Raw genomic sequence first — 26,673 nt, forward strand, 5'->3', positions numbered from 1 at the left:
ACGCAAAAATTTTGTTAAGTCTTCCTTTGGGGGTGTGGGGGAAGCGGTAAGAGATGCTTGATTGCACTTTTATCATTCTTTATTTTATGTACTTTGCAGTGCGTACTCTACTGCTTTCAAATAACAGTACACACTGCCTGTAGTTGATCACATGCAGCTGTGCAAAGATCTATGGATTTATAGGATGAATATTATCATTTAGATGGGTGTGAACTGCCACGTTTGTCAGGCTGTGTGCAGAATATCTAGGAAATCAATAAAAGGAGCTTCACACTCAGTGTTATATTTAACACGGGAAAGTTTCTAGTTTTGCATATATTTGTGTTGATTATTGTTGCTTTTCCCTTTTTTTTCCACTAAAGGAAATTAGTAATGTTTACAGAAAATTGTACCACCACCTGTTGATTCAGGTTTATCAAACCGTGTTTGACTTGTTTCCAGACCTTGCTTCATGTCATTGGTCAGCTGTCATGGTGACAGAATAATAATTGGCCAAACTGCATGTACTTAACACTCAAGGTACTCTTTCATACACTAACAGTGCATTTATAAACCCGCATGACCCAATTCAGGGTCTGGGTGGAGGCTGCTGCCTACCTTGGTGTGTGACTTTACTGTGTTGACAATAAAAATATCATTGCTTCAAATGAATGAGATCCTTACACTGTGCTCCTTACTGTATCATTTCCAGAGCATTCTTCCTGTTCTAAAACCAGGCAAGTTGCTGCATATCACTTTTAACACAGAATCAAAAAATCTGGCTGCTTAAAGCGGTTGAGCCCAATCTCTCTCTCTCAGCCTTCTTGTTCTCATAGTCATCAGCTGCTTGTGGTTACACTGCTCCTCTTTAGGCATATATAAGAAGGAAGATGGTGAAAGTGGATTTGTGCAGGTCCGTAATTTGTGTTTTTCTTCCATTTCATTTGTCTGGGTGTCTAAGTAATTGCATTTTTTAATTTAAAGTTATTCAGAGTTAAATACTAGAAGAGTAGGGTTTTTGTTTTACCTGGATGGTAAAAGTCTGACTACATATTTATTTCTTTTTGTTCAGGGTGGTTTGTAGTTGTTGGGTTTGCCTAAGATCTTGCCAATTATAACACAATCCATAGTCTGATACATCACCATGTCTCTTAGAGCCCCAAATGCAGTGCCCCCGAGCTTTGTGACACAATTGATTTGTTGATTTTGGTATGGCGCAGAGGTCCTTCTGGCCTGTCTACTGCTGAACCGTATCTGGGCATTTTACCCAATCGTCATCTGAGTGTGTTTGACAGATGTGTAAATGCATAGCTTTTTACACTTGTTAATTGTTTGATCCTGTGTCTCGTTCAGCCAATAACTTGTGTTAGTGTGTATAGGTATAATGCATGCATGCATCATATAATAATACATCAAAATGTTTTTCGTTGTTTCTGCATGCATGACTACAGCTTTGTACAGCTTTTTTACTGCCACTGCTGTTGGAATGTTTTTAGTCTGAACAGATCCCCTCCTGGTTAATCAGGCATGTCCCTGCAAACTACTCCACTGTTCAAGCGTATGTGCCAGGCACAGTCCTTTCTAGTTGGACTCTGTAATTGCACTGTACGTGAGGGAGTGGGGGTGGTAGGAGAGTTGGTGGGTGGGTGGGTGTGTGCGTGCTCGGCTCGGTCAGACTCCACCTCTGAATTACATCATTATGCGTTTGCTGGCAAATGCCTTAATGGGGGATTTTCAGTTTGTCAGCCTGTTGGTATGTTTGCCTGTGACGACTCCTGCTGCTATCTGACTTGCTAGACTCTTCCTGTGCTTAGCAGCAGTCTCTCTCTCTCCCTCTCTCTGTGTACAGCGTGTAAGCTTTTCCTTGAAGTTGCCAAGGCAAAATCAGGTAGGCTTGAAATTGAACTGACTTTTGAGAATTCACTGTATTCTGTTTATTTTGTTCAGGTTGGGAGGTGCTCAAACACAGCTTCATTAATTTACATTTTCTTTATTTCACATTACATGTGGTGAACTGAGAGTGAAAGATTGTTTAGTAACTTTTAAAGTCTAGTGTTTGTTTAAAGTTGCAGCCACGGCAGTATCATTTGTTGAGCTGCCTAAAGCGTAATCAGTGCAGATTTGTTTTCTTGTAATTAGGAGAAGATAAATGCTTGTTGTCGTATTTTATACTTTCACCAATCACTGAAAAATGTAATTATTTACTTTTAAAGTTCCTCTTTGGAGTGATTATTTCATCAGACTAAATCTTAAAACTGTAGTTTCAATTACAACTGACTACTTTATAGTTGTCTTACAAAAGGTCCCCACATTTTAGTTGACACCCCTCTGTAATTCGAAAACCCACCTGATTTCTTCCATTGTCTTCAGTGTTGGTTTTTAGGTTAGGTTTAGAAACATGTATTGACATTTTTCCTTTAATCTACTGGAGACTGGCTTCTGCTGCTTTAAATTCACATATCCTGGGTGTGTAGTCATCTTGTTCGTTTTTTTTTTACTAGCTCAGAGCTGGGCGATGACATCTCTGGCACATTGCAAAATCAAGTACTTTGAAACTATTTTGCCTGAAAGTGGAAGTGGGAGGATTCTGCTTTTGGAAAGTGTATATACTGTACATGTGGTGACAGGATGGCTGCCTGAATACCAAAGTGTTCCTTTAGTCGAGATGAGCAGGCTTCACATGCTTTTCTCTTTATCAGCAGGCCTCAAAGCATATATTTTGGTAGTCTTCGCAAGGCACCAATTTGTTTTGTAGTGATTTAAAATTGATAATAGGATTGGGTTGTAGGCAGACATTCTGTCAAGGAATGGTTCTTCCTTGCAAATTGCACTTTATGATGTTGGATAGGCTTCGGCCCTACAACTCAGAACTGGAGTAAGTGGATTTGAGAGCGTTTTGTAGATTGAGCTGTATATCCCAAAGTCTGTCATATCCAATCGGTATATACCAGAATGTTCAAGTCTTGATTTGTTTTTTTTTATTTTTGTGCTAAAAGACACTGCATTATTGTTCTCTTACAAAGCAATTAAAATGAAAAAATGTAAGTCACTTAAATGCTGAAAGGTGTCAAACCACATCCAGGACTGTTTCAGGTCCTGCGTCTATGGCTCCCAGAGTAGGCTTGTCTTTGGTTCTCGACTATATCCATCAAGGCACATGAGAAACTAGAAAATTTGTATGGCTTGAGGTGCCAGCTGTCCTTGGTGTCAAACATGTGGGATGAGCTTCAATCTTGCTTTCCTTGTCAATCTTATTGAACAATGTAAGAGTGTTGAAATTTTTAAATCCCTGCTTGTTTAAAGTTGGTCATAACATGAAATAGTGTCTGATATAAATACAAATCCGAGTGTGTCACAAGACTGTCTCCGCAGCATCCGCCCTAAGGGAGCTTTTACAAGTCTTCTAAATGAGCAGGTTATTTTTTAGGTGCATGCTATCAAAACAACATAATTAGAGATGCGTCAGGAACAGGATCACATTTAATATTAGGTTCTGGTTATCTTTTGCCATCTGCCTTTTCTTGTCTGTGAGAAACCACTCTCCGAACAATATTTAATTTGTTGTCTATATATTTTAATTATGTGAAATACACCATCTGCTCATGATTCAAGTAATAAAAAAAAAGTTATCCCATGTGCTCTTCATCTGAAATGGTGCTTAAATGTTCATGAAAACAAGTCGATGTTTACTTTTTGGAAATTCCATGCATTTGCTTGCTTATAAATCTAGGGAGATGGCGACTTTAGATATTTTACCCTTGTTTTGTTGCTGGAGTTTATAGCTTCCACTGACTGTTGGAACACAAGATGCTCTCTGAACAGTATTAAGTTAGTATCAAGACTGAAAAATAATGCTGAGGCATCTTTCTGTGTTGTTATTCCTGCCCCATGAAGGAAAGGTTCTCATTTCTGGTTTACAGAGACCACTGTGGCTATTAGTTTTTTTTTTTTTTTCTGCTTAACCAACATGAGGATCATGCGTTTGTTTTGAAAACTTAACCAAGTGTTAAATAACCTATACATATTTGTGAGCAAATTAGGCATTTGTTGTTAACTTATTTGGTGACTTAACACATTTGAGAGATAAAATTGGTTACCTGTCTTTTGTTTTTCCAATTGGAGCACGGGCTGGTGAAGTGATTTGCTCTTGGCCTCACAGGGTCAGTAGAGGGTTTGAAGTCCTAAGCCTTAACCACTGTGCTACACTGTCTGCCTAGGTATTTAGATACCTATTGTCATGTTAGTTTTTAAATACCTGATCAGAAATAATAGTACTGAGCTCATTTTTTGCATTTGTGCTCTTATTGATAGATGCTCTGCTTGCTGACCTTGAATCTACAACCTCCCACATCTCCAAAAGGCCTGTGTTTCTACAGGAGGAGACGCCTTATTCCTACCCAACCGGTAGCCACAATTACCAGGAACCTTTAGTACCCCCTCCAGTTCCACCACCTCCTTCAGCAGAAGCTCTGAACGGAACTGTGTTTGACTCAACAGATCAGTGGCAGAACACAAGATTTGCAACTCCGCCGGTAGGACATCTTGTATAGATTTGTTTTTTGTTGTCATCCAAAATTGTTTGCATTTAATTTTTCTTTATAGATCCAAATTTCCAATGAGGACTATGAGATTTTTTCCCCAAACTGTCCCATTGACTATTTGACGCAAACTGTTTAAAATGTCTTTTTGTAAATTAATCTACAAAGATTAATTGAAGACAAGTAAACATCCCATGAATAAAGCTACTCTTGTTGGGGGTGAGCTTAGTTACCCAGGGTGGGTAATATGATGCCAGTCTTCCCTACAGTGTTAAAAGAAATGCTTCAGATAGTCTTCTTTCACCTAAAATGTTAATTTTGTTCAATTGATTATGACATGAAATAAGAAATGAAAGTAGGTTTTAAGTCTTACTTTGACTTGATTTGGACAATAATGTGAAGCTACTGCATCTTGCAAGGTCTTATTTATAGGAGTCATAAAGGTCACTTTTGTCATGTGCAGAGAACAGTGAAGTTCTCAGGATGCTTGCATTGAAAACACTTGATGTCATTTTCATGCTAAAACGATTTTTACTGAATGCATTTTACTCCTTTTATTTTGCTTATTAACCATTCAAAATGCTGATAATTATAGAAAAAGTAGAACACGTGTTATTTAAATGTTAGAAAGTTATATTGTTAGACACAACAGAATATCAAAGGATGAAACTGGTAAGTCCATAACCCAGTATTCAGTGCCAAAGTTGATGTTGTTTTCCCAGCCATTATACTTTGTCAGAGGTACTAATTATAATTGGAACAGTTTAAAGGTGTTACTAATTTACTGGTCTTTTTTTTTTAAAAAAAACCACACACAACTTTTTTTTAAGTAGTTTTCTCACATCAAGTGGTTCTAATGCAGTGCTGCTAAATTTATCAGAAATTGAGCATCTGTTTCATGATAAAAAAAGTTTTCTTATTTTATCACATTATATTTTACGTGTGCTGTGGACTCTTTGGTCTGTATATGGAGTATATTCTCCTGTTGTTGTAGTAATTCATTTTTCATGTATTCACAGCCTGTGAATTATTCAACTACTGCAAAAACCTCTGCATCACTTTCAAGAGAGAGTACCAGCCCCCCCGTACCACGTTCTGCGGATGAGGACCACGTTTACAGGTATACTAAGTAAAACATTTTCAGCAACTTAGAAGGGGAAAAAATTCTCTAACATTACTTTGAGCTCCAGAATTGCACTAACTTGTTTCCTGTGAGTAAAGGGAAGTTGCACAAGTATGAGATAACGAAAAATAAAAGCAATCCACCAAAGAACAGTCATGGTTAAATAAGTGTTTATCCTCTTCCTTTTTTGTGTTTGTATGTGACTTGCATTTTATTTATGTCTGTAACAAAATGTTTCCTTTATTCCCCCTTTTTTTTTTTTCCCTCTATAAATTACTCTGATTTGAAATGTTTGTCTCCCAAAAAAGTTCCAGCTTTGTAAGATGGCCCTTGAATCTTAACCTTTTTAACCACTTGTCAGATTTACCTCATTTGCCTCCCTCGAAGAGACGCATTCTTTATTTCCAGTTATGCTCCCACCCAGGCTGTCAAACTGGCGCTCTCAACCTGTTCTGCTCAGCTTGCCAAGCTGTAATCATTTTTATGTAGATATTTGTGGATGTGCAGAACAAGCCTTTTTTTGTACTTCTGTACTTATTTGGTTACCGGTTTCCTAAATGTGTGCATTTTTTCTTCCCCATAGTTTTGAATCATTGTATTTTTTTTAATTTAGTGAACATAGTCCCATTAAAGAATTTGTTTACCAGATTAGTGGAAAAATAAATCGTGTAATATCTGCCGCCTTTTATTGTCTAATTGGGTGTTTCTGCTGTTCAGAATTTCTTAATCATAAGTGACAGTGACTTTTTTCTTCCATTTTGCTTCTATTTGTGACTTGTTTTCTTTGTAAGAATTTATGGTGGTGTTATAGAATGGGTCTCCCAAAGTTTAGGTTTAAAATGCTAGTAGAAGACTGACATTTCTCTGCTGCATTCTATTTATTTATTCAAACTTTAATGGATTTTTCTAACTTTTTTCCCCAGCCTCCTAGTTTTGTATTTATATTATCAAATTGTGTAAGTAAGCCAAGCTTTGTTTTTCTTATGCATTAGACATCTAGCCAGCTGCCAGCTTTTAATGGACCTAATCAATGTTTAATAACTCCTTAATATGAGACTAGAGTTCTTCCTCTAATGCAGCAAGGTACATATTGTAAGAGACTTTGCATGACCAGCCCGTGTTTGCTGCATCTGCCCAGACTAATGAAAGGATCTGTTCTTGTTTAATGCAGTTTCCCAAACAAGCCAAAGACTACTGAACCCTCCCCAAGTGCCATGAGTGCCTCTTTGGGCAGCAACCTGTCAGAGTTGGACCGGCTTCTTCTAGAACTTAACACTGTCCAACACAGTTCTTCTGCTTTCAACCTTACAGGTAAGGCCTGATGGTAGTGCCACATTGAACATGCTGTTCAAATGAATATTTGTTGGCAGTAATAAATTTTCTGTGTGTTTTTGTTTGTGGGTTTTTTTTTTTTTTTGGTCCTATGTAAAATATATTAATTATATTTACTGTATCAAATTATAGCCTAGTGACCGAATTCCTTAGTATTGTCTAAAATTAAGAACAGTGACCATTTTCAAGCTTAAAATACAGCCTATACAGGGAGTGCAGAATTATTAGGCAAGTTGTATTTTTGAGGATTAATTTTAATATGGAACAAACACAGTGCTATCAGTCAATCCAAAATGTTAATAAACCTGAAACCTGAATGTTTCACAACGGAAATGTGAGTGTGAACATCATCAGGGGAATACATATGTGCGCACAATTATTAGGCAACTATTAGTGTGCAGATTTATTATGCAACTAAAGGAAAAATGAACATTTTCCCATCTCACTTGTTTATTTTCATCTGTTATAGTGAGAATAATAAACAAACACCTCAAAATTTACAAATAAACATCTCTGACATTTCAAAAAAAATCAATCAATCAATCAATGACCAATATAGCCACCCTTCTTTCCAATAACAGTCATAAGCCTTTCCATTCATGGAGTCTGTCAGTTTCTTGATCTGTTGACGATCAGCTTTTTGTGGAGCAGTGACTACAGCCTCCCAGACACTCTTCAGAGAGGTGGATTGTTTTTCTCCCCCGTAAATCTAGCGTTTAAGAAGTGCCCACAAGTTCTCGATAGGGTTTAGGTCAGATGAGGAAGGGGCCATGTCATTATTCCTTCATCTTTAAGGCCTTTACTGGCTGGCCACGCAGTGGAGAACTTCGATGCAAGTGATGGAGCATTGGCCTGCATAAAAATCATGGTCTTTTTCCTGTATCACTGTTTGAAGAAAGTGTCTTCGAAAAACTGGCAGTAGGTTTGGGAGTTGATTTTGAGTTCATCTTCAATGCAAAAGGTCCAACTAGCTCATCTTTAAAAATACCAGCTCATACCAGTACTCCACCTCCACGTTGGAGTGGAGCTCTGTGCCCATTACTGATCCACAGGTCCATCCATCTGGTCCATCAAGAGTCACTCTCATCTCATCGGTCCATAAAACCTTTGAAAAAAATCTGTCTTCAGATATTTCTTGGCCCAGTTTTGACGTTTCAACTTATGTTTCTTGTTCAGTGGTGGTTGGGTTTCAGCCCTCCTTACCTTGGCCATGTCTTTGAGCACTGAACACCTTGTACTTCTGGGCACTCCAGGTAGGTTGCAGCTCTGGAATATGAAAGTACTGGAGGATAATGGGTTCCTGATAGCTTCACGTTTGATTCTTCTCAAATCTTTGGCAGCTAATTTGCGTCTTTTTTTCTCAACACGTTTCTTGCGACCCTGTTGACTATTTGCAACAAAATGTTTGATGGTTCTGTGATCACACCCCAATATCTTAGCAATTCCAAAAGTGTTGCATCCCTCTGAAAGACTTTTTACAATTTTTGACTTTTCAGAGTCAGTTAAATCTCTTTTTTGGCCCATTTTGCCTGAGGAAAACTAGCTGCCTAATAATTCTGCACACCTTGATATAGGGTGTTGATCTCCTTAGGCCACACCCTCCCTCATTACACAAATACACATCACCTGACGTGCTTAAATCCAATAAGCATTCAAGTTAATACAGCTTGGAGTTGGAATATACGCATTAAAAATGATGATATGGTCAAAATACTCACTTGCCTTATAATTGTGCACACAGTGTAGTAGTCGGCTTTGACTGTAAGCCTGTATAGTCCCTGTTGTTCGACTTTCTATCGGCTTGTAATGCACAGTATTTTTACCTCATTAAATATCAAGTGATACTAGCAGCTAGAGTTACAGTATTTAATAGATTCACACTGAAAGACTAATTGATTAATTTCCAGTTGTTTCCTTCATTTTAAATCCTGCTCAGTGTTCAGATATAAAATATTGAGCATAGTGATACTGTTGTGCTTTTTCAGAAGACCCTAGTCCACCTTTACCTACTAATGCTACACAGTATTCCATCCAAGAAAATGGAGGGTCCTTGGGAAAGAAAGGGGCTCTTAGCAAAGAAAAGCCAAAACGCAATGGAGGACGAGGCATTGATGAACTACGTCCCAGTGTAGAAAGCCTACTGGATGAACTTGAAAGTTCTGTGCCGACTCCCACGTAAGTATCTACAAAATAAGGGGTGATCAAGTGTTTTTTTTAATTTAGTCACTTTTGGGAAGGAGGGAGATTAGTACACACCTGCACTTTCTATTAAACATGTAGCATGGTATATGGAGGTGAAAAGTGGCAAGCACCAAGACATTGCTTACCAAATGTATTGGTTTATTAAAATTTCTCTATATGGCACATGTGAAGTGTTATAAAGGAACAGATTAAAGCTTGGTGTCATCCTGTAAACAACAACCTGACAATATGATCCAGCCTGTCTTTTTGTGCTGCATATACAATAGAACTCTGTAGGTTGTTGGTAGCTGATGTACTTTATATATAAAAAAAAAAAAAACTGAGTGACATGAACAGTGCTGCACATCCTGTCTTTGACACACTAATGCTGAGGACTTTCAGCCAACGAATTATTCAGCAGAAGAGTGTCCAGAAGTACCACTGGGGCCGTTTATACCAACAGCCTGCACTCGACCAATGCCTCTCTGCAAAAATAATTGTCAAGTCAGAAGTTACTTTGGTTTTAGTGAATTTGGTGTATATTTCAGAGGTGTTTCTTGTTTTCCATAATATGTTTATTAAGCTTTTATTAAAAGCCAAATGTTCCCTGGGAACAAACCAGTTCCCTCCTTCCCTTGCTCTCTTTTTCTAGTTTGCTCATTTTGACTAGTTGTAATTTGGCTCTACTCTGGGAAGGTCAATAAACAAATACATAGCCTCTTGTATGTATTTCAGTCTCTTTTAATTCTTTATTCATCTAGTGCCGTTTTTAGTTATTGATGCTTAGAATGATCTGCCAATTTGAACAACTTACTGTGAGGAAGCAGCTTTTAAAAAAAACCTGGATGCTAGAGAGAGTAGTTGTTAAGGCAGATTGGACCACTATACTGTAGGAAGTAGTAGCCTTAATCTTTTAACGCTCCAGTCCCTTGTGTGTGAAATGTTTATGAAGTAGTGTTTGTTTCCCCAGGCCTGCCTCTTCAGTTGTTCAAACTGATGTAGGTGATGCCCAGCGAGACGGTGCTACCCAACAGCATGCCAGAATATCTGCATCTTCAGCCACCCGGGAGCTGGATGAGCTCATGGCCTCTCTTTCAGATTTCAAGTTTCAAAGCAATGTAAGTTTGCCTGTTAAAGCTTTGGTTAGTACAGTACGTTTCCATTTAAATGTAGCTTTAATTTTTGTACAAAATTCAAATGTTACGTGTTCAAAACTTTAAGGTTTTAAATTCAAAACCTCCTGCTGATGTTTATGAAAGAACTGATCTTTGTTTACTGTATTACCTGTAATTGTAAATAGTTTCCTGTAGAAGCAGAATTGTTATAGACCATTTTCTGATCTGTACAGGTTTTTATTTGCAGGTAAATTGAAAAGATAGCTTATTTACATTCTATCACAGAAAGAGATGCTAAACTAACTTGACTTGGCTGCATTTTAAACAAAAAAGATGCCCTTTATTTAAATATGTTTTATGGTTCTTTACTGTTTGTGTTGCTTGGTGCAAACAAATGAGTAATTTTTTTCATCTTAAAGTGATTTCTTTTTCTTTTGATTCTATGCTTCTTTTAAATCACTTTGCTTTTTGTATAATTTTTTCATTGTTTCTTTTAAAACTTCCTTCTCCATTAGCAAAGTTCTTTAGCATCTCTAGATACGGAGCAGATTGTGGAGCAAGATATCGTTAGTGCAGAGCCAGTTCATGGTCATTCCACTGTTCAAACCAGTGTAAGGCCAGAATTATCAGGTGGCCTTCTACCAAAGAGAGATTCCCCAAACTTTCGGACCCCTAGCCCTTTGGAGCCTCTTCACATTGATGAAGATGGAACGAGTATTCCCCATTTCCATTCTGTTTCCGATCCTCTTTCATTGACAGCAGACATTTGCCAAAAGTTGGATATTTCGTGTTCTCAGAATCTGCAAATATCGGACATCACTTTGTCTTGCCAGAATCTTGACCCCAGTATGATAACTTATGTATCATCCGAGGTGCTGTCATCAAAAGTGGAGCCCTTAGTGATGCTTTCAGATCTCGATAGGCTTCTTATGGAGCACACCAATGAAGAGAACATGTCAATGTCATTGGAGATTAAGCAAGATCAGGAAAAGACTGTTGTTGAAGTGCAGGCCTGTTCCATACCGTGCACTGCTGCAGAGATAAAACTGCCTAAATTGTCAGATTCAAATCGTCACAAAACCTCCTTTGAAAAAGATTTGGACGAACTCCTTGAAATGGGCTGTGAAACTGTTGAAGCGACTCCTCGTGATAAAATTGAAATGCATGATATATGCGAGGAGGTACTGACAGCAGTGGACAGAAAGGATAAATTCCCTGACACCATGACACAGAAGATACCTGAGTTAACAGAGATAAAGATGGCAGACTCTGAAGTGAAGGCCGGTCTACCTACAGTAAATGGAGAGAGAAACTTGGAAGCTGAAGAGATTGCATTAGCTCCTGCTACGCAACAGGTGACTTTCACAGACTACTATTTTGAGGACCCGTCAAAGACCCTGAGAGCGTCACACTCATTGCAGCATGAAGAAGTACCGGGCTGTACTTTCAACATGCCTTTAACTCAACCCATGACACTGGAGAGAATCTCTGCATCTAGTCAGGCAGGCTGAGTTTGAATTGCATTTTATGGTGAACTTGCATTGTGATGTGTAACATGAAAGTCCAAAATGACTAATGCATGGCTTGAAAGAAGTGCATTCTACAAAATATGCCTCATCCATAGATTTCATTAAATCTTTCAGTTTAGGAGCTTTGTGTTAGATAATCTATATATACTGTTTACTTTCTGTATACATTAAATTCAAATTGAACTCTTCCTTTGAAGTTTAAAACCACTTAATATACAGTACATGTGCATTACTAATGTGAGCATTGTTTTCTACAGCTCACCTCCAGTTTCTGCCTTTGCAGTGTTTAAAAGCTCCTGGCAAGAGCTGGTCAGGGCATGTTCACACCTGCAGTCTGAAGGCTCCAGGCGTTGAGTGCTTTGGTACAATGCTTGCTTGTGTTGGATGTTTTTTTTCTAAATTTTTAAGTTGTAAGCTAGGTTCAGTGGTTACTTCAGCATATTCTTCTTATACTCTTCTTACTGGCTTGAGGGACACATGTCTTTTCATGTGCATGAGCCTGACCTAACATGAGAAAGTGTTTGCTACCCCTGGTTTATCAAGTGACGCATGGAGTGGTGTAATTACATGGTAAAAATTGTCTGTGTGAAAGCTGACTACTGTAACCTGTAATCCAGATCAAATCTGTTATCAAGAGGACCAAGGAAACTACCAATGTGCACCCTATGTACCGTGATGAGGTGCCACGTCGCAAGATGGGTCCGATCATCTTCCATAAAACCTCTTCTCAGGACAAGCTAATTGAAGAGTTACAAGGAAAGCTGGGAATTAGCAGACATGAGCGATGGAAGATGCAGGAGGATGACTGGCTCACAGAAGGAGTCATTGTAATGTCTAATCCTGTTCGCTCTCGTGAGGATGGTGGGCCTGGTGTGGAGAAGGTACAAAAAGGGAAACTTCCCAGTACCAGTACAATTTTCAGAAATGTAGCATTTTTTATATTAACAGTTTTAAAAGATAAACAATAGAACAAAAGTACGCAAGGATTTCAAATTAAATTTGTGTCATCCACACGTGCTACCTTCCATTAAATAGTTTAATAAGCTACCTTACCAAATGTCTTACTGTCATGTCACTTAAGACAGGTTGTTCTGTCACACAGCTTTATATATATATATATATATATATATATATATATATATATATATATATATATATATATATATATATATATATATATATATATATATATATATATATATATAATATATAAACACTCCCTTGAAAAATGTTCGTCTTTGGAGAATCACTAAGTCTAGTCAAACTTTCCAATGCAACACTCAAAACCGACTTCACACAACTTTTATATACATTTTATCAGATTTTGTTCTTAACTACAGATACCTTTTTGTCATACATGTTTTAGTGGAATATCCTGTCTTTCTGTTAAATTTGGTGATAGGGTCTGCTGTGCAGAAATGTGATCTGTTTTTTTACAGATCCCGTTTAGGAGCATCAGAGGTACTGAGAAGTTGTTATGCTAAATTGTAACACAATGTCAGACAGCAGTAGAATTCAAGGCTTTAGTTACAACAGCAGTCTGTTCTTCCCCTGCAATTTCCCAAATGTAAAAAAATATAGCTTTTTAAGTGCTGGATAGCTTTACCTTAGAATATGTAAAGAGTTTCCGTTGGGTTAACAGAACTTTGTGGACTTGTTTCATTTCCTGTCGCCTCATTTATGGTCATCTTGCTGCTAGTGTATTTTGACTGATTGGAAGTTGTTCTCAGCACATTTCCCTACCGAAATATGCTGTTTGCTTTTTAAAAAGTTGCTGTTCCTGTCTTGCACCTGCCCCACAACCCTGCTGTAGATAAGCAGGTTAGGAAGATGGATGCATATATCTGTAAGACTTCATCGGTATGCAAAAGAAAACGTCAAAACGTAATCTCTTGGTAAACATATTCATAAAGCACATCATGGCAAATTGATCTTTGTGCAATGAAGGGATTAACTTTGTAGTTAGACAAAAAAGCAAATGGTGAAGAAAGGAAAAACAAAATGCTTGGGGAAAAGGAATCAAAGATTGAAGAGTAGTTTATGCCAGTAACTGTCCAGTCTTTACTGGTTTTTCCTCTATCGACCAACTATTCCTGGCTTTATAGTGTCACTATTGTCACATGTACAGAACAACGTGAAACTCTTATTTGAGTGAATAAGTCTACATGTAGGGCGGCACGGTGGTGCAGTGGTAGCGCTACTGCCTCGCAGTTAGGAGACCCGGGTTCGCTTCCTGGGTCCTCCCTGCGTGGAGTTTGCATGTTCTCCCCGTGTCTGCGTGGGTTTCCTCCGGGCGCTCCAGTTTCCTTCCACAATCCAAAGACATGCAGGTTAGGTGGATTGGCGATTCTAAATTGGCCCTAGTGTGTGCTTGGTGTGTTTTGAGTGTGTCCTGCGGTGGGTTGGCACCCTGCCTGGGATTGGTTCCTGCCTTGTGCCCTGTGTTGGCTGGGATTGGCTCCAGCAGACCCCCATGACCCTGTATTCGGATTCAGCGGGTTAGAAAATGGATGGATGGATGGAAGTCTACATGCAGTATGTCCTATCACAACTAGTTTGCTTAACCACTTCTTTTGATTTATGAATGTTGGAGAGGTAGGAACATCATTGTGTTTTGAGAAATACTGGCCATCACCTCTTATCTCTCTAGTGGATTCAGAATATTGTTATATTGTTAAGTAACCAGTAGCATCTATTCACCATTCCCTATCAAAATATTTTTCAAACTTTTGTAACCATACCCTTTGTATTGCATCTACGACACTTAGCCCATTTTCTAGAACAGAGGTTAGAGAGAGTTAACAGTTGGAAATCACCTAACTTTTTTTTTTTTCCATAATTTTAAACTTCTCTTTCATATCACACTTAGTCAATATTTTTTAAGCTCTAATTTTTATACATGTTGTTCACTTCTTCCTCATATCTGTGAGCCTTCAGTTCGGTTATGATTATAATGGCTCTGTGGGCACTTTCTTTACACTTATGATCTTATGAGGTCTCTCATATTTCCGAGGTAGGCCTTGTACAGATTATGTTCCTGTTGCCCAACATTTTCTTTGCCGTCTTGGTTGCCTCATATCCTCTGAATTTAAAAAAAAAAAAATTGTATATCCCATTGTGAATCTTCTCTGCTACAAAATAGATTTGTTTTATGTCATAATGGAAAAAGTCTCACTGATTTCTTCTATATTTTATATTTTTATGAAAACTGATGAAATTAAACAATGACTGCTAGCCTAAATACTACTGTATATGAGAGAAATGTATACATTTGATAAATATTTGGAGAATTTTCCATTAAATTAGAATTATTGTCAAGTTTATTATGGGGTGTCGGCAATTGCAGTTCACTTCAGTGTTTATTTGAAAAGACAAACCCACTGAAGATGCCATACTTTGGCCAAGTGTATGTTAAGGTTTTTGGATCAATACAGACCATTTTCATGGAGAGGCACTAAATAGACTGAGCTCTAATTAATGAACTGGCCTTTTACATCTTCAGCTTATTAGTGCTGGAACGAGTCCAGCATCACATCCTGCTGTGTCAGACTTGGTTTCACCCCTGATCTCTTGGATGTTTGTCATAGGCAAACAGCTGACTTGTTTGGGCTGAGTTTCAGTTTATTTTAAGCCAAAAGTACAGATGGTGTGACAGCTAACCAGTTAGTCAGAATGGTATGACGCTTTCCATAAAGTGATGTTTTAAGCACAAGGGCCCACTGACATTTGACCATACCATACTGAACTACCACAATTTATGGGGGAGTCTTTCTGCTTTAAGTATGTTCATTTTTAATGTTTTCTGTTGTGTTAATTTTATAGCAGAAGTACTTTTTAAATCTATAAATGCTAATAGCTTTTATGCTCTACACAGTATCTACTCATATGTATGTATGTATGTATGTATGTATGGTGTGAACACTGTAGGAAATCATGAATACCCTATCATATTTGTCACGTTTTATAACTATTTTTTTTTTTTATTGACACATTGTAACACACAACCTCTAACTAGCAAACAAACACTGAGATTATTGAATTAAAAAAAAAAAACCTATGGTAATGGGATGGTTACTGTATGTTAGAGATGTGGAAAATTGAATGCACAAGCTAGCCTATGAAACAAGACCCTTTTGTTTTGTGTAGGTTTTTTTCTAGTATAGCACAGCTATATTTATCAGTGCTGGACATTAATGACTAGAAAACTGATGATCAGATTATGAAGGCAATGTTGATAATGTGATCTCTCAGTTCATTTTACAGATTTAGGGTTAGGGCTGTGGGTAGGTTGTATTTCTGTGTTTTGGACCCTACTCCTGTCTTTCTTCCTTTCATCCTGGCATGAATACAGTGGTAGTCCTTGATGAGGAGATGCACTCCCTTGTCACAAAGCTGCATCCATCCTACTTTAAGGTTTTCTTCAGGTGATGTGCAGTATGTGTATATGTGTCCTTACTTTAGGCAAAAAAAAGTCTGTCATTCACATTACTTTATGAACTTGAATTCTTCAAGACCATTTGAAAATTCTTGTGTCCACAGATCATTTTTTATCTTGAGATGCCTTGCCCAGCAGAGAAAATTGATAGAAACTGCTAATTTTTGGTTCTGTTCAACTTATTAGCATGTTAACTAGAAAGCAGAAGCAGCGTGTACAGTATTGAGTAGGGTGAACACTATCCCAATGCTAAGGTACAGGTTTGGTTTTCCATTTGGAAGTTGTATGTTTACAATGACTAAATAACAAGTTCACATACTGCTCTCCTCACACTCTTAAGGGAATTTTCCTTATTTACATTGTACATTTTAAAAGCATTCAAAATCAGTAATTCACCATTTATGAAAATTGTCATTTGTTTTCTGTTTGGTCGAAGTAGGCTGCGTCTTAAAACATGTATAAAGAATCTCTTGTCAAATATAAATATGGTATACCAATATTTTGGGTTTCTTTTTTGATAACCTTTTCAATAAATGAATATTAAGCTTGAAAGAGAGAGTGAGACATTTTATCTACATAGATAGTAGCTGTCTTACTGTGTCTTTATCAGCAGGTCAACTTCTGTTCTATCTTCTTTCCTATAGATAATAATTCCTCCAGAATCGCCCGTGCCTCAAAGGAGAATCATCGTTCCCCCTTCCTCCCCAACTCCTAAACATGCTGCAGATGAAACCAAAAAGCCTTTCCTTTTTAAACAGTCTCCTTCTTCAGTACCTTTGCCTCCACCACCGCCACCACCCCCACAGGTGTCCTCCATTCCACCTCCTCCACCTCCTCTGCCTTTTTCTACTGCTCCCTACTCCTTCTCCTCCTCCTCCTCCAACCAGTGGGATTCGTGGACTGATGACTACCAGGAGCCCACACTTCAGAGGACTCCAGGGCTCAGTTCTTTCCCTGCCCACTCAATAGTGGAGTCCTCTTTCTCCCAAATGTCTCCCCCTGTAGAACCTACAAAACATCCCTCTCAAGTACATCTGTTGCTGCCTATTCCTAGATCTACGGTCTCTGTAGCTTGCCAAACTGATGATGACCCTTTCTTTCCACCATTGAAGGCATGGATCATTTTTTCCACCAATTCTTTCTTTGACTGCTTTTTATAGATTAGACTATGTTAAGCAGTAATATAGCAGTAGCTTTCCTTATAAATTATCTCAACAATACAGTGCAAACCACAGATTGGAAAAAGACCATCTTGAGGCCTGGCAAAGTCTATTTCAGCCATTCATGGAATCTTGAAGTCTAAGTGACTCCGCTCACTACTGTTTTCAGATTGTATGAGCAAGATCTTTCTGAAATAGATAAACAGTTTTAAAGAATTAAGGGGCAACCGGTTATGAAAAAGTTGATTTTATTTGCTTTTATTCTTTAAGCTCTTTAACATTCAGAAGAAGGGATTAATATGAAATTGTCTCTTTCCTTTGAAGGGAAAGCAGATCACAAATCTGATATGATTGGTGTTGGCTGTACTGCCATAGCATCAATGATAGTTTTTTGCTTTGCATTTTCCTTATATTTTTATCGGGAAATGCTGGGCAAAGTTAGTGTAGGCCTCATTACTTCTTTATTTTGTGTTCAGTCAGTTTTAGAGAAAACTGGAAGAAACGGATCAATCTTTATTTGCCTTTGGTGACAAGACTGCTGCTTTTACTTTCAGGTGATGCCCTCACCTCTTCTGGGTAGACACCCTAATCTCCTGAGTTCCCGTCCTCCACCCAGTCCTCCTGTAGCTGACAAGGCAGGACAGCCTTCTCTTCTAAGCATGTTGTGTGTTTCTTTTTTAAATGGTATCTCTTTAAAAGAAGTTTTGATAAGGACACTAGATGTCCTTGTACACTACAGTCTGAAGTGTAATAGGTGAATGTGTATAAATGGTTCAAGAGGCTCTTCCACTCTCTTTTAGCAACTGAGTTCAGTGTCTCCGTCTCTTCTAACAGGGATCCTATCATACATAGAGTGTCATGTGAATGTGTGGTTTTTGTAAGTGCTCTCTTTTGAAATGTTTTTTTAATAAGGAAACTAATAAATTTAACTACATGAAAAAAGGATGCATGTCACTTTTTTTTTTCTTAGAATGTAATTGCCTGCCAAGAATTTGGAGAGAAAGTTGGGAAAATTGTTGGTTGGTGACAAAGAATGGATATTTTAAAAATTTGGTTTGTCATTGTTATAATTTTTAAGAATATAGAAACCCTTAAATGATGTAATAGTACTACGGTCTGAAAATGACTGTACTGTTGAACAGCTCTGTGCGATGATCAAGTTCTGAGGATCAACTCCTTAGTCTGGTTGGTACCTGACTGGTAGTATTTGCTTTGTCTGTGTTGTGAAATTTGACTAACAACCAGCCTGCGTCTCTGTAGCATGAAAGCTGATCAGCAAATAACACTTTGTGGTGTAGAAAAGCTAGGAAAATTTGTTGTTTTAGTTGGCACTGGGTTTATGATGATTCTTTCTTTTTCTTCTCCCTTCTTCTTGTCATTATTACAAACTCATTTGAACTTGTATTCTTGTAATTGTTTTAATATATCTTTGGAGCCAGAATTACTGCTGATGTCTACAACGCAGTGTTTACTGTTAACATTTTCTTTGCATGACTTCCTTCATCACTTTAGTCCATGATCAGAACAAAATCTTTGCTTCTATATGCTATGTGCACAAACCCACCCTTAGTATTTTGCTGTCTGTTTTAATTGATGTATAGGATGTTGAGGGGTCACATTCATTGAAGTGCTTGATGTATATTAACAGGTTTTGCATGTTTGTTGCCACATAAGGTGGTGGTTTTTCTCTGTGTAGGATGGCACTGCTGCCTCCAGCTGTCTGGATCTGATTTCTGGCACGGGTCATTCCAGTGTGAAGGATGCATTCTCCTGTGTATACTTCTGTTGTTCATAGATGAACCTGTTAGTTTAATTGGCCCATTTTTTTGTGTGTGTGTGTGTGATTGTGCTGTCTCATGCTAAGCTGCCTGTTTAGATCTCTTCAAGTCCAGCTGTAATTGGTTCTGGCTTCCTACAGTTGTAAAATACTTTCAGAAATTGCAAGGTTGGAAGTGTTCTGTTCACTTTATTTGTTGCCTCTCATTGGAAGAGGAGGACCTGCACTAAACAAAAGAGCTGATCACAATAACCATGTTTGAACTGTACTGTAATAGATTTGGGCCTAACCTTTGCAGTTGTTTGACTGAAATATAGAGTAAAGAAGTTAAATATTGGGGAGAGTGCACTTGTACTTATGGCAACAAAGGAGAAAGGTGTGTACAGTATTCTAAGTAACTCCTTACAGCATCCTGCTTCCAGTCACTAATGGGACAGTTTACAGTTTAATTTTAAAGTAGCAGACGCTAATCTGAGGTTTTTTTTTTCCCCCTCTCCCTGTGCTTTGCTTTAACAGATCATGGCTCAAGGAAAGGGGGGTGGATCTCCACCATCTGGCCCACCAAAAGGAGGAAACAAGTTGGACAACATGCTTGGCAGCCTGCAGTCCGACTTGAATCGACTTGGGGTACAGACATTGGCAAAAGGGGTCTGTGGTGCATGTAAGAAACCCATTGCAGGACAGGTAAGACTGTACCCAAAGAACTGAGCATGATTTGAAACTGCATGCTTTATTTTTGGGAGCTAGGGTTGGAATTAGTTTTAACTGTGCTTCAAAAATTTTTTTTATAGTTTTTTGTTATTTTTTAAAGATTCTGCTTCAAATTAAGACCATCATTGCACAGACATCTTGTATATTAACCGATTTCAGGATATTGCAACATAACAAAAAGGAAGTTTGGCAAACCATACAAATTTTAGACACATGGCTTGTTCCAAAACAGCATGCAAAATAATATTCTTGACCCTGCTGTTATTAGACATTCTAACAAACTGCTTAGAGACAGAAGTGGTGCTCATATTCTGCATTGTTTCTTTTCAGGTGGTCACTGCCATGGGCAGAACATGGCATCCAGAACATTTTGTCTGCACACACTGTCAGGAAGAGATAGGCTCTAGAAACTTTTTTGAACGTGATGGACAGCCTTACTGTGAAAAAGACTACCACAACCTCTTCTCACCCCGCTGCTACTACTGCAATGGCCCTATCCTTGATGTAAGTGTCTTTTACGGGCTGTGGGACTGGCAGCAGTTTTGCCTTTAATCCTAAAACCAACGGTCTTCTTTTGTAGTTCATTGTGATCCTAGTTGAGCTACCTTTTAAAAACAAATGGCACTTCTCTATTGGTCAGAATGCAGGTTGGACCAACTGACAGTCCATACAAAGCACATCTAAACATGAACAGAATTAGAGATTCATGGCAGTTCATGTTTTCCTAGCTACAGAAAGACTGCTGCTAAAAAGTGCAGTCGCGCTATGTTCCTATGACTTTACAGAAGTGTGGATATGTGTGTAGGCAGGTCTGAACAGTGCTAAAATGTTTTTTTTTTTCCACCCCCGTTCATTCTTGCAGTTGAATGTATGCAGAGTGTGGAATTTGTGTCTGTGCAAGTGCTGTGTGAGTTGTTGCCCGCAGGGATTGTTTGCCAACTTGCATCTTACTTTTCCTGATGAACTGTTCATGGGTCTATGAGAATTAAAAAAAAGAGAGAAAAAGAAACCATGACAAAGAATTGTTTTTTATGAAGGTAGCACCCAAGGCTTATTGTTAATTTTAGTTCTGGCAACTTGATTGTGCTTTTACAATGTTAACCTTCTGGTGAATATATTTACTGTACAGGTCTTTCTATAAAGAATTGTTTATAAGATGCATGCAAGATTTAAAGCTTTTAATTATCTCAGTAATATGAGTTACATAGTACAAAACTTTTTTCTGATTTTTGCATGATCATTTTGATATATTAATTAACAGAAAGTTGTAACTGCGTTGGACAGGACCTGGCATCCCGATCACTTCTTCTGTGCCCAGTGTGGAGCGTTCTTTGGACCAGAAGGTATGTGAATGCACAAACATGTCTTTAAGGCATTTACTTTTCATATTTACTGACCTTGCTTAATCCAATTTGTGAGTTAACGAAATTAGAACTCCTCCTAGAAGCACTTTGCACCAGGCGGGAAACTGCTGTGTGGGAGGGATTCCCAGAGTAACTGGACAAAAACCCATGTGACAATGAAAGCTCATGCACAGTTGAGGGCACAAATGCAGTTTGTGAAGATGTGAAATAGTGTTCAGATTACATTTTGTATTTGAAGAAAGGTGCGGATGAGAGGAAGCGTAAGGTCAAAGTAATTTTGTTTGCATTCATAACACATTTGTGTAAAATACATGAAGAAAATGTATACAAATTTCCTGCCCTGTACTGTGAGGATACGCTGTAGTCCACCATGACTTTGTAATGGATAAAGTAAGTTTTGGAAATTAATTGCTTTTAAGTGTCAGTTTACTACACAGGCCTTTTAAGCCTAATAGTCAGTGTTTATGGAATGTTTATGCATTTCACGAAGGAGTAGTTTATGAATGCTCCACGTAATAGGTGACCGACATTTCTATGACTCTAAAAAAGACTCCTTAGTTGAACATTCCAGCATGGTAAGGAAGATGAACAACAGTTTTGCTAACAGATAGACAGGAGAGGTGGTTTGTCTATGAGAAAGTATCAAGTAGAGTCAGTCTCTTGTTGATTTTGTAAAAAAAAAATAACACAAAAGTGTGACAACAGCATCATATGATGAAACCACTGCACTGCAACTTGGACTTTAAATTGTTTCCAGCAGGAATTTACATTGAGGCTACTGAAAATGTTCTAAAGTGTTCACACTCCACTCACAACATTTATAAAAAGCTTTATGGAAGCATATTAAAGTACACTATGCAGAGGAAAATCACTCCAGCCATCACTGACGATAGACAAAAAAAATATAAAGTGGCTGTACAGGTGTATTGTAGAAATACATATTTATACACAGCCATGTACTTGTTGGGATAGGATTCATCTTCTCTAAGGCAAATTCTGTATGATATATTGTGTGTGTATGTATGTATGTATGTATGTATCTTTATTTATATATATATATATATATATTTATATATATACACACACACACACATATGTATATAACTATATATATAATTTTGTTTTGGCAGGTTTTCATGAAAAAGATGGAAAGGCCTATTGCCGTAAAGACTATTTTGACATGTTTGCTCCCAAATGTGGTGGCTGTGCTCGTGCAATCTTGGAAAACTATATCTCTGCACTCAACTCATTGTGGCACCCAGAGTGTTTTGTGTGTCGGGTAACCAAACAAATTTACTATTTTCCTCACCCCTTCAGTTTTTAAATGTAATTTGAATTTCTTTTATCAGTTTAGTTGGTTCCCATCTAGCATTTTGATTTGAGGGTGGTCTCTCTGTATTAAATTACTTACACAAGGTAGAAAGGCAGTAAGGTGGCATCTTTCAGGTTTTTAAGGAGGATAGTAAAGTTGCATGGCCAAATGTAAACCTACTTCTCAAATGTGTTTAAGTTTAGGGTGGCATGGTGATACAAAGCTTACTGCTATTGCTAACTGGCTTCAGCACTCCGAGTATGAATCCCTTACCCAGCTGCTGTGTACCCTTTGCATATTCTAATGTCTGGGTGGTCTTTCTCCAGATACTAGGTTAGCTTGCCATTGTGAATTAAACCCTATGGCTGTGTGCAAGTGTGAACCCTTTTGAGCACTGGTGCTCCTGTCCAGTTTTGGCTCCTGCGTTTGCATCATTGCTCCATGATCCTAAACTTGGTTAAGAAGGTTTGAGAATGATTTGTTAGTTTAGTCTTTGTTTGTGTGATCATAAAGTATGTTTGCAGTCACAGTGTCTCAGTTGTGTAATACTTCCACAAACTATTAAAAGAACGATCATCCTGGAAAAGTCCAGCATTATGTGTTGTAATTCCCGATATTTTCCTGGTAGGCATTGTGCTGTAGTGGTTAAAGCTTTGGACTTCGAGCCCTGAGATTCTGGGTTCAAATTCCCATACTGACTGTGTGTGACCCTGAGCAAGTCTCTTTACCTGCCTGTGCTAGAATTGGAAAAACAAAAGAAATGTAAACAGTTGTATCTCAAATGTTGGAAGTCGCCTTAAATAATGGTACCCACCAAATAAGTAAAAGTAACTTAATTGAGGAGGAATTTACTTTGTCGACCTTTCCTAATGAGCTTTGAAACTGTTTTAAAGCCCAGGGGACTAGTTAAGTACTCATTGTGCCAACAATCGCCCAGTGGTAATTTAGTTTTGCAATCTGAGTCTGCTTAATTATTGATGGTTTTCTCCTTTCTTTCTCCCCTATCTCCCCCACCCCCTTTACTTTTTCTTTTTTACAGGAGTGCTTTACTCCCTTCATCAATGGTAGCTTTTTTGAGCATGATGGACAGCCCTACTGTGAGGTGCACTATCACGAGAGACGTGGCTCTCTGTGCTCTGGTTGCCAGAAACCAATCACTGGTCGCTGCATCACCGCCATGTCCAAGAAGTTTCACCCTGAACATTTTGTCTGTGCCTTCTGTCTGAAGCAGCTCAACAAGGGGACGTTCAAGGAGCAAAATGACAAACCCTACTGCCAAAACTGCTTCCTGAAACTCTTCAGTTAGGAGTGTGTTGCAGTAAAGCCTGCTGGTCCCACTGACTTAAGTAATTCAGGTCATTTCACACAGGAATGGAATATGGTGCAGGGTTGTCGCCATAGTTAGGTGATCCTCAGTATAGGGTTGACTGTTTTTTCTCCTCCAGTCACATGTTTAGTGTGTTGGCCACGTGTTTCACTCTTTTCTGTTATGAGCTGCTTTTCTGTAGGAGAGAGGAGGTGGCATTTATATATCTGTATAAAATTACACTGTGAAAACTCAATGGGGCAATTGGGAGGTAAGCTCAGTGCTGGGATGTTGTTATAGCTGCATTGCAAATGGCAAAAGGCAGTAGCTCTTTGGAGAGGTTTCCCAAGTCCTAGAGAGCGAGTTCAGCTTTTCAAAAAGGTGCGTTGCAACAGCTTGTTATATCTGCATATCAGGGAACCATTTCTCAAACTGTTTTAACAGTTTTTATACCTATTATAGAACAATATTCAGCCAGCAACAACAAAGTAGCATTTTGAATGATATTTTTATGGATGCAGACTCTTCTTTCATACCTATTCAACCATTTTCCTCAAACACAATGTACTGTACTTGGTAAACAGGCTGTGTATGTACCTTCAGGGTTTGTGGTGGTGCCCCCCCTCTCCCCGTAGCAACTGGATAGTTATTCATACAGAGAGTAGCTGTGCCATTTTGTGCAGGTCTCCAGGTCATCTTTTGAAAGAAGTAGTAGGATTGCAGGAAATGCTGAGGCAGCGTTCTTTTTCCAAAATTTGGAAAACATTGGAATCTATTTCTAACCACCAGCTGCATGGGGCTATAATGTCACTTTTACACAAGCATCAAAACAAAAAATGAAAATCCCCTCCCACACCCACTTCCAAGTAGTGCCAAAATGTATTCTGGTGAAACCAGTTGTATGGAAATCAAATTTCCGGGGTCAGAGTTAATTAAATACTGGTGCTTTGAAACCCCATTGTCTAAACCTGCTATCGGCGGATGTCTGAAGGAAGTCTGTCCAGAATACCTTTGCCTGGGTAATGGGTGCTAGTCTTATTTTTTTTTTTAATGGTATTGGGGGAAAATGGAAATATAGTGTTTTTTTTTTTGTGTATGTATGGGGATTTAAACCCATTTGGATCTGAAATCCATATTTGGACTTGGTGTGCAGCTGTTGCGGCCCTTCTATTATATGTTGGAGACTGAGCCGCCTACCTTTGTGTTTTCAGGTAAAGGTTTGCTGGCTTGTTTAAGTAGAAAGTTCTGAACTCTGACGTGCTTCTTTCAGACCCGCAGGGGATATCACTCTCATCGGCTACTGTAGACAGGCGATTTCATTGAAGATTTTTACTCTGGTGTTTGGTGGCTTTCATATAAATCTTTTTGTCTCCTTTTCTCATTAAAATGTGTGAGTGAAAAAAATATATATAATTCTAACATCAAAGAACCACTTTTTATATCCCATCTAAAGAAACTTTTTATTAAAAACAAAAAATATATATATATATATATATATACATATCTACACTCTCCTGAATGCTAAGAATACTTTCATAGACTGAAAAAACAATTACCTGGGATTAGCCTGTAAACCCTTATAGCACAAGCTGACGTTGCTCTGTAAATGGCAAATCCCAGGTAAACATAACAGAACTGAATTTTGTAACCTTAAAACTGCTGTATTTTGTACTCCATTTCTTCTTTATGATGGTGTTACATTTCATTTGCCAATACGAAATCTAGTATGCAAGTCTTAAACAATTACATGTTTAGAGGGTTTGAGATTGCACTAATAATGCTTGATTTGTTCGATTTTTAAATGTCTAAAGCAGTAAATTCTGGGTTGAGGGCTGGTAAAACTTAAATGAATATGGTGTTGCAAATTTCCTGGTTACTTAAAACCTGTCGAGTCGCTTTCATCACAGATTGACTACCAACTGCAAGCAGGCCTGAAGTTCACGTAGTCTTTCAGCCGTAAATGTGTTTTTCTTCTTCTTTTGATACTCGGAATAGTGTGATTTGATTTACCAGAAGCTTGTTGCATCAGCGCCACCTCCTGGCACCTTACTTTAAGTTTAAACAATGTCTGTCCTGCAAAGCTTATTGAGCCATAGAAACAGAACAGCATAAAAGTTCATGTTTGGAAGTAGCAGTGCATTTCTGTTCTGTGCTCATCATGTTTAGACAAAGCAGGCAGCTTATTGATCATTTATCAAGGCAGTCCTCGACTTGCTTTACTCATTCTCAGATGTGCCAAATCGGCAACCACATGCTGGGCCGACTTTATGACGGATTTTCAGATGTTCACCCACTGGATACTTAAGAAAACAAAACTGTGTTGTTTGTGTGCTTTATTAATCAGTATTTACAGGTCCGGCATTATCAACTCTTGTCTTGCAACCAAAGGAAAGTAAATTCATCTGTCTGTGTTTTTTTTTTTTTTTTTTTTAACTTCCTGCTTCTATCTGTTGCCCAACAGATTCTTGTTTATTGTGCCATGTTTGTGTTTGTGAAACAGACTGCTTGTTTTTTTTCCTGTGTTTATGCCAATAAAATTTGCCTTTTTTGGTATGCAGTTGTGTATTCATTTTAATTTGCTCTTGTGCTTGTCTTTTGTGGTGTACAGACTAGGTGTTGTGTGGACAGCCATGGAAATTTATTACTGTATGCAGAAATGTCAGTGTTTTCAAATGAAATATAAAGGCACCAGTCTTTTTTGGGCTGGCTTTGAAGCATTTGGTCATTCATTTGGCGATTTCCTTTTGAAGATTATTTATTGATAAATGTTTAAAAAATATATTGTGTGGTTATGATGGGGGCCTGATCATT

The 26,673-nt window shown here is 38.1% G+C and overlaps 1 protein-coding gene across 6 annotated transcripts in view; it reads left to right on the forward strand.

Moving 5' to 3' along the window:
- LOC120540672 (paxillin-like) overlaps positions 1-26,419 on the forward strand; it is a 71,137-nt gene extending 44,718 nt beyond the window's left edge. The window contains exons 1-15 of one of the 6 annotated variants that reach the window (XM_039771623.1): positions 1,783-1,867; positions 4,291-4,511; positions 5,537-5,637; positions 6,812-6,951; positions 8,958-9,147; positions 10,124-10,271; positions 10,784-11,770; positions 12,415-12,678; positions 16,877-17,344; positions 17,947-18,027; positions 19,686-19,853; positions 20,211-20,384; positions 21,142-21,223; positions 22,375-22,523; positions 23,596-26,419. In XM_039771623.1, coding sequence (XP_039627557.1) covers positions 6,855-6,951; positions 8,958-9,147; positions 10,124-10,271; positions 10,784-11,770; positions 12,415-12,678; positions 16,877-17,344; positions 17,947-18,027; positions 19,686-19,853; positions 20,211-20,384; positions 21,142-21,223; positions 22,375-22,523; positions 23,596-23,862 — 3,075 coding nt within the window. In that variant the 5' untranslated portion in view covers positions 1,783-1,867; positions 4,291-4,511; positions 5,537-5,637; positions 6,812-6,854 and the 3' untranslated portion in view covers positions 23,863-26,419. Of the gene's footprint in view, positions 1-1,782; positions 1,868-4,290; positions 4,512-5,536; positions 5,638-6,811; positions 6,952-8,957; positions 9,148-10,123; positions 10,272-10,783; positions 11,771-12,414; positions 12,679-16,876; positions 17,345-17,946; positions 18,028-19,685; positions 19,854-20,210; positions 20,385-21,141; positions 21,224-22,374; positions 22,524-23,595 lie in introns of those variants that run through there. The other 5 variants (XM_039771621.1, XM_039771622.1, XM_039771624.1 and 2 more) reach the window with 5 other exon arrangements.
- The last annotated feature ends 254 nt before the right edge of the window (positions 26,420-26,673 follow it).

Source organism: Polypterus senegalus, chromosome 12 (assembly GCF_016835505.1).
Source record: "Polypterus senegalus isolate Bchr_013 chromosome 12, ASM1683550v1, whole genome shotgun sequence".
Classification (NCBI taxonomy): domain Eukaryota; kingdom Metazoa; phylum Chordata; class Cladistia; order Polypteriformes; family Polypteridae; genus Polypterus; species Polypterus senegalus.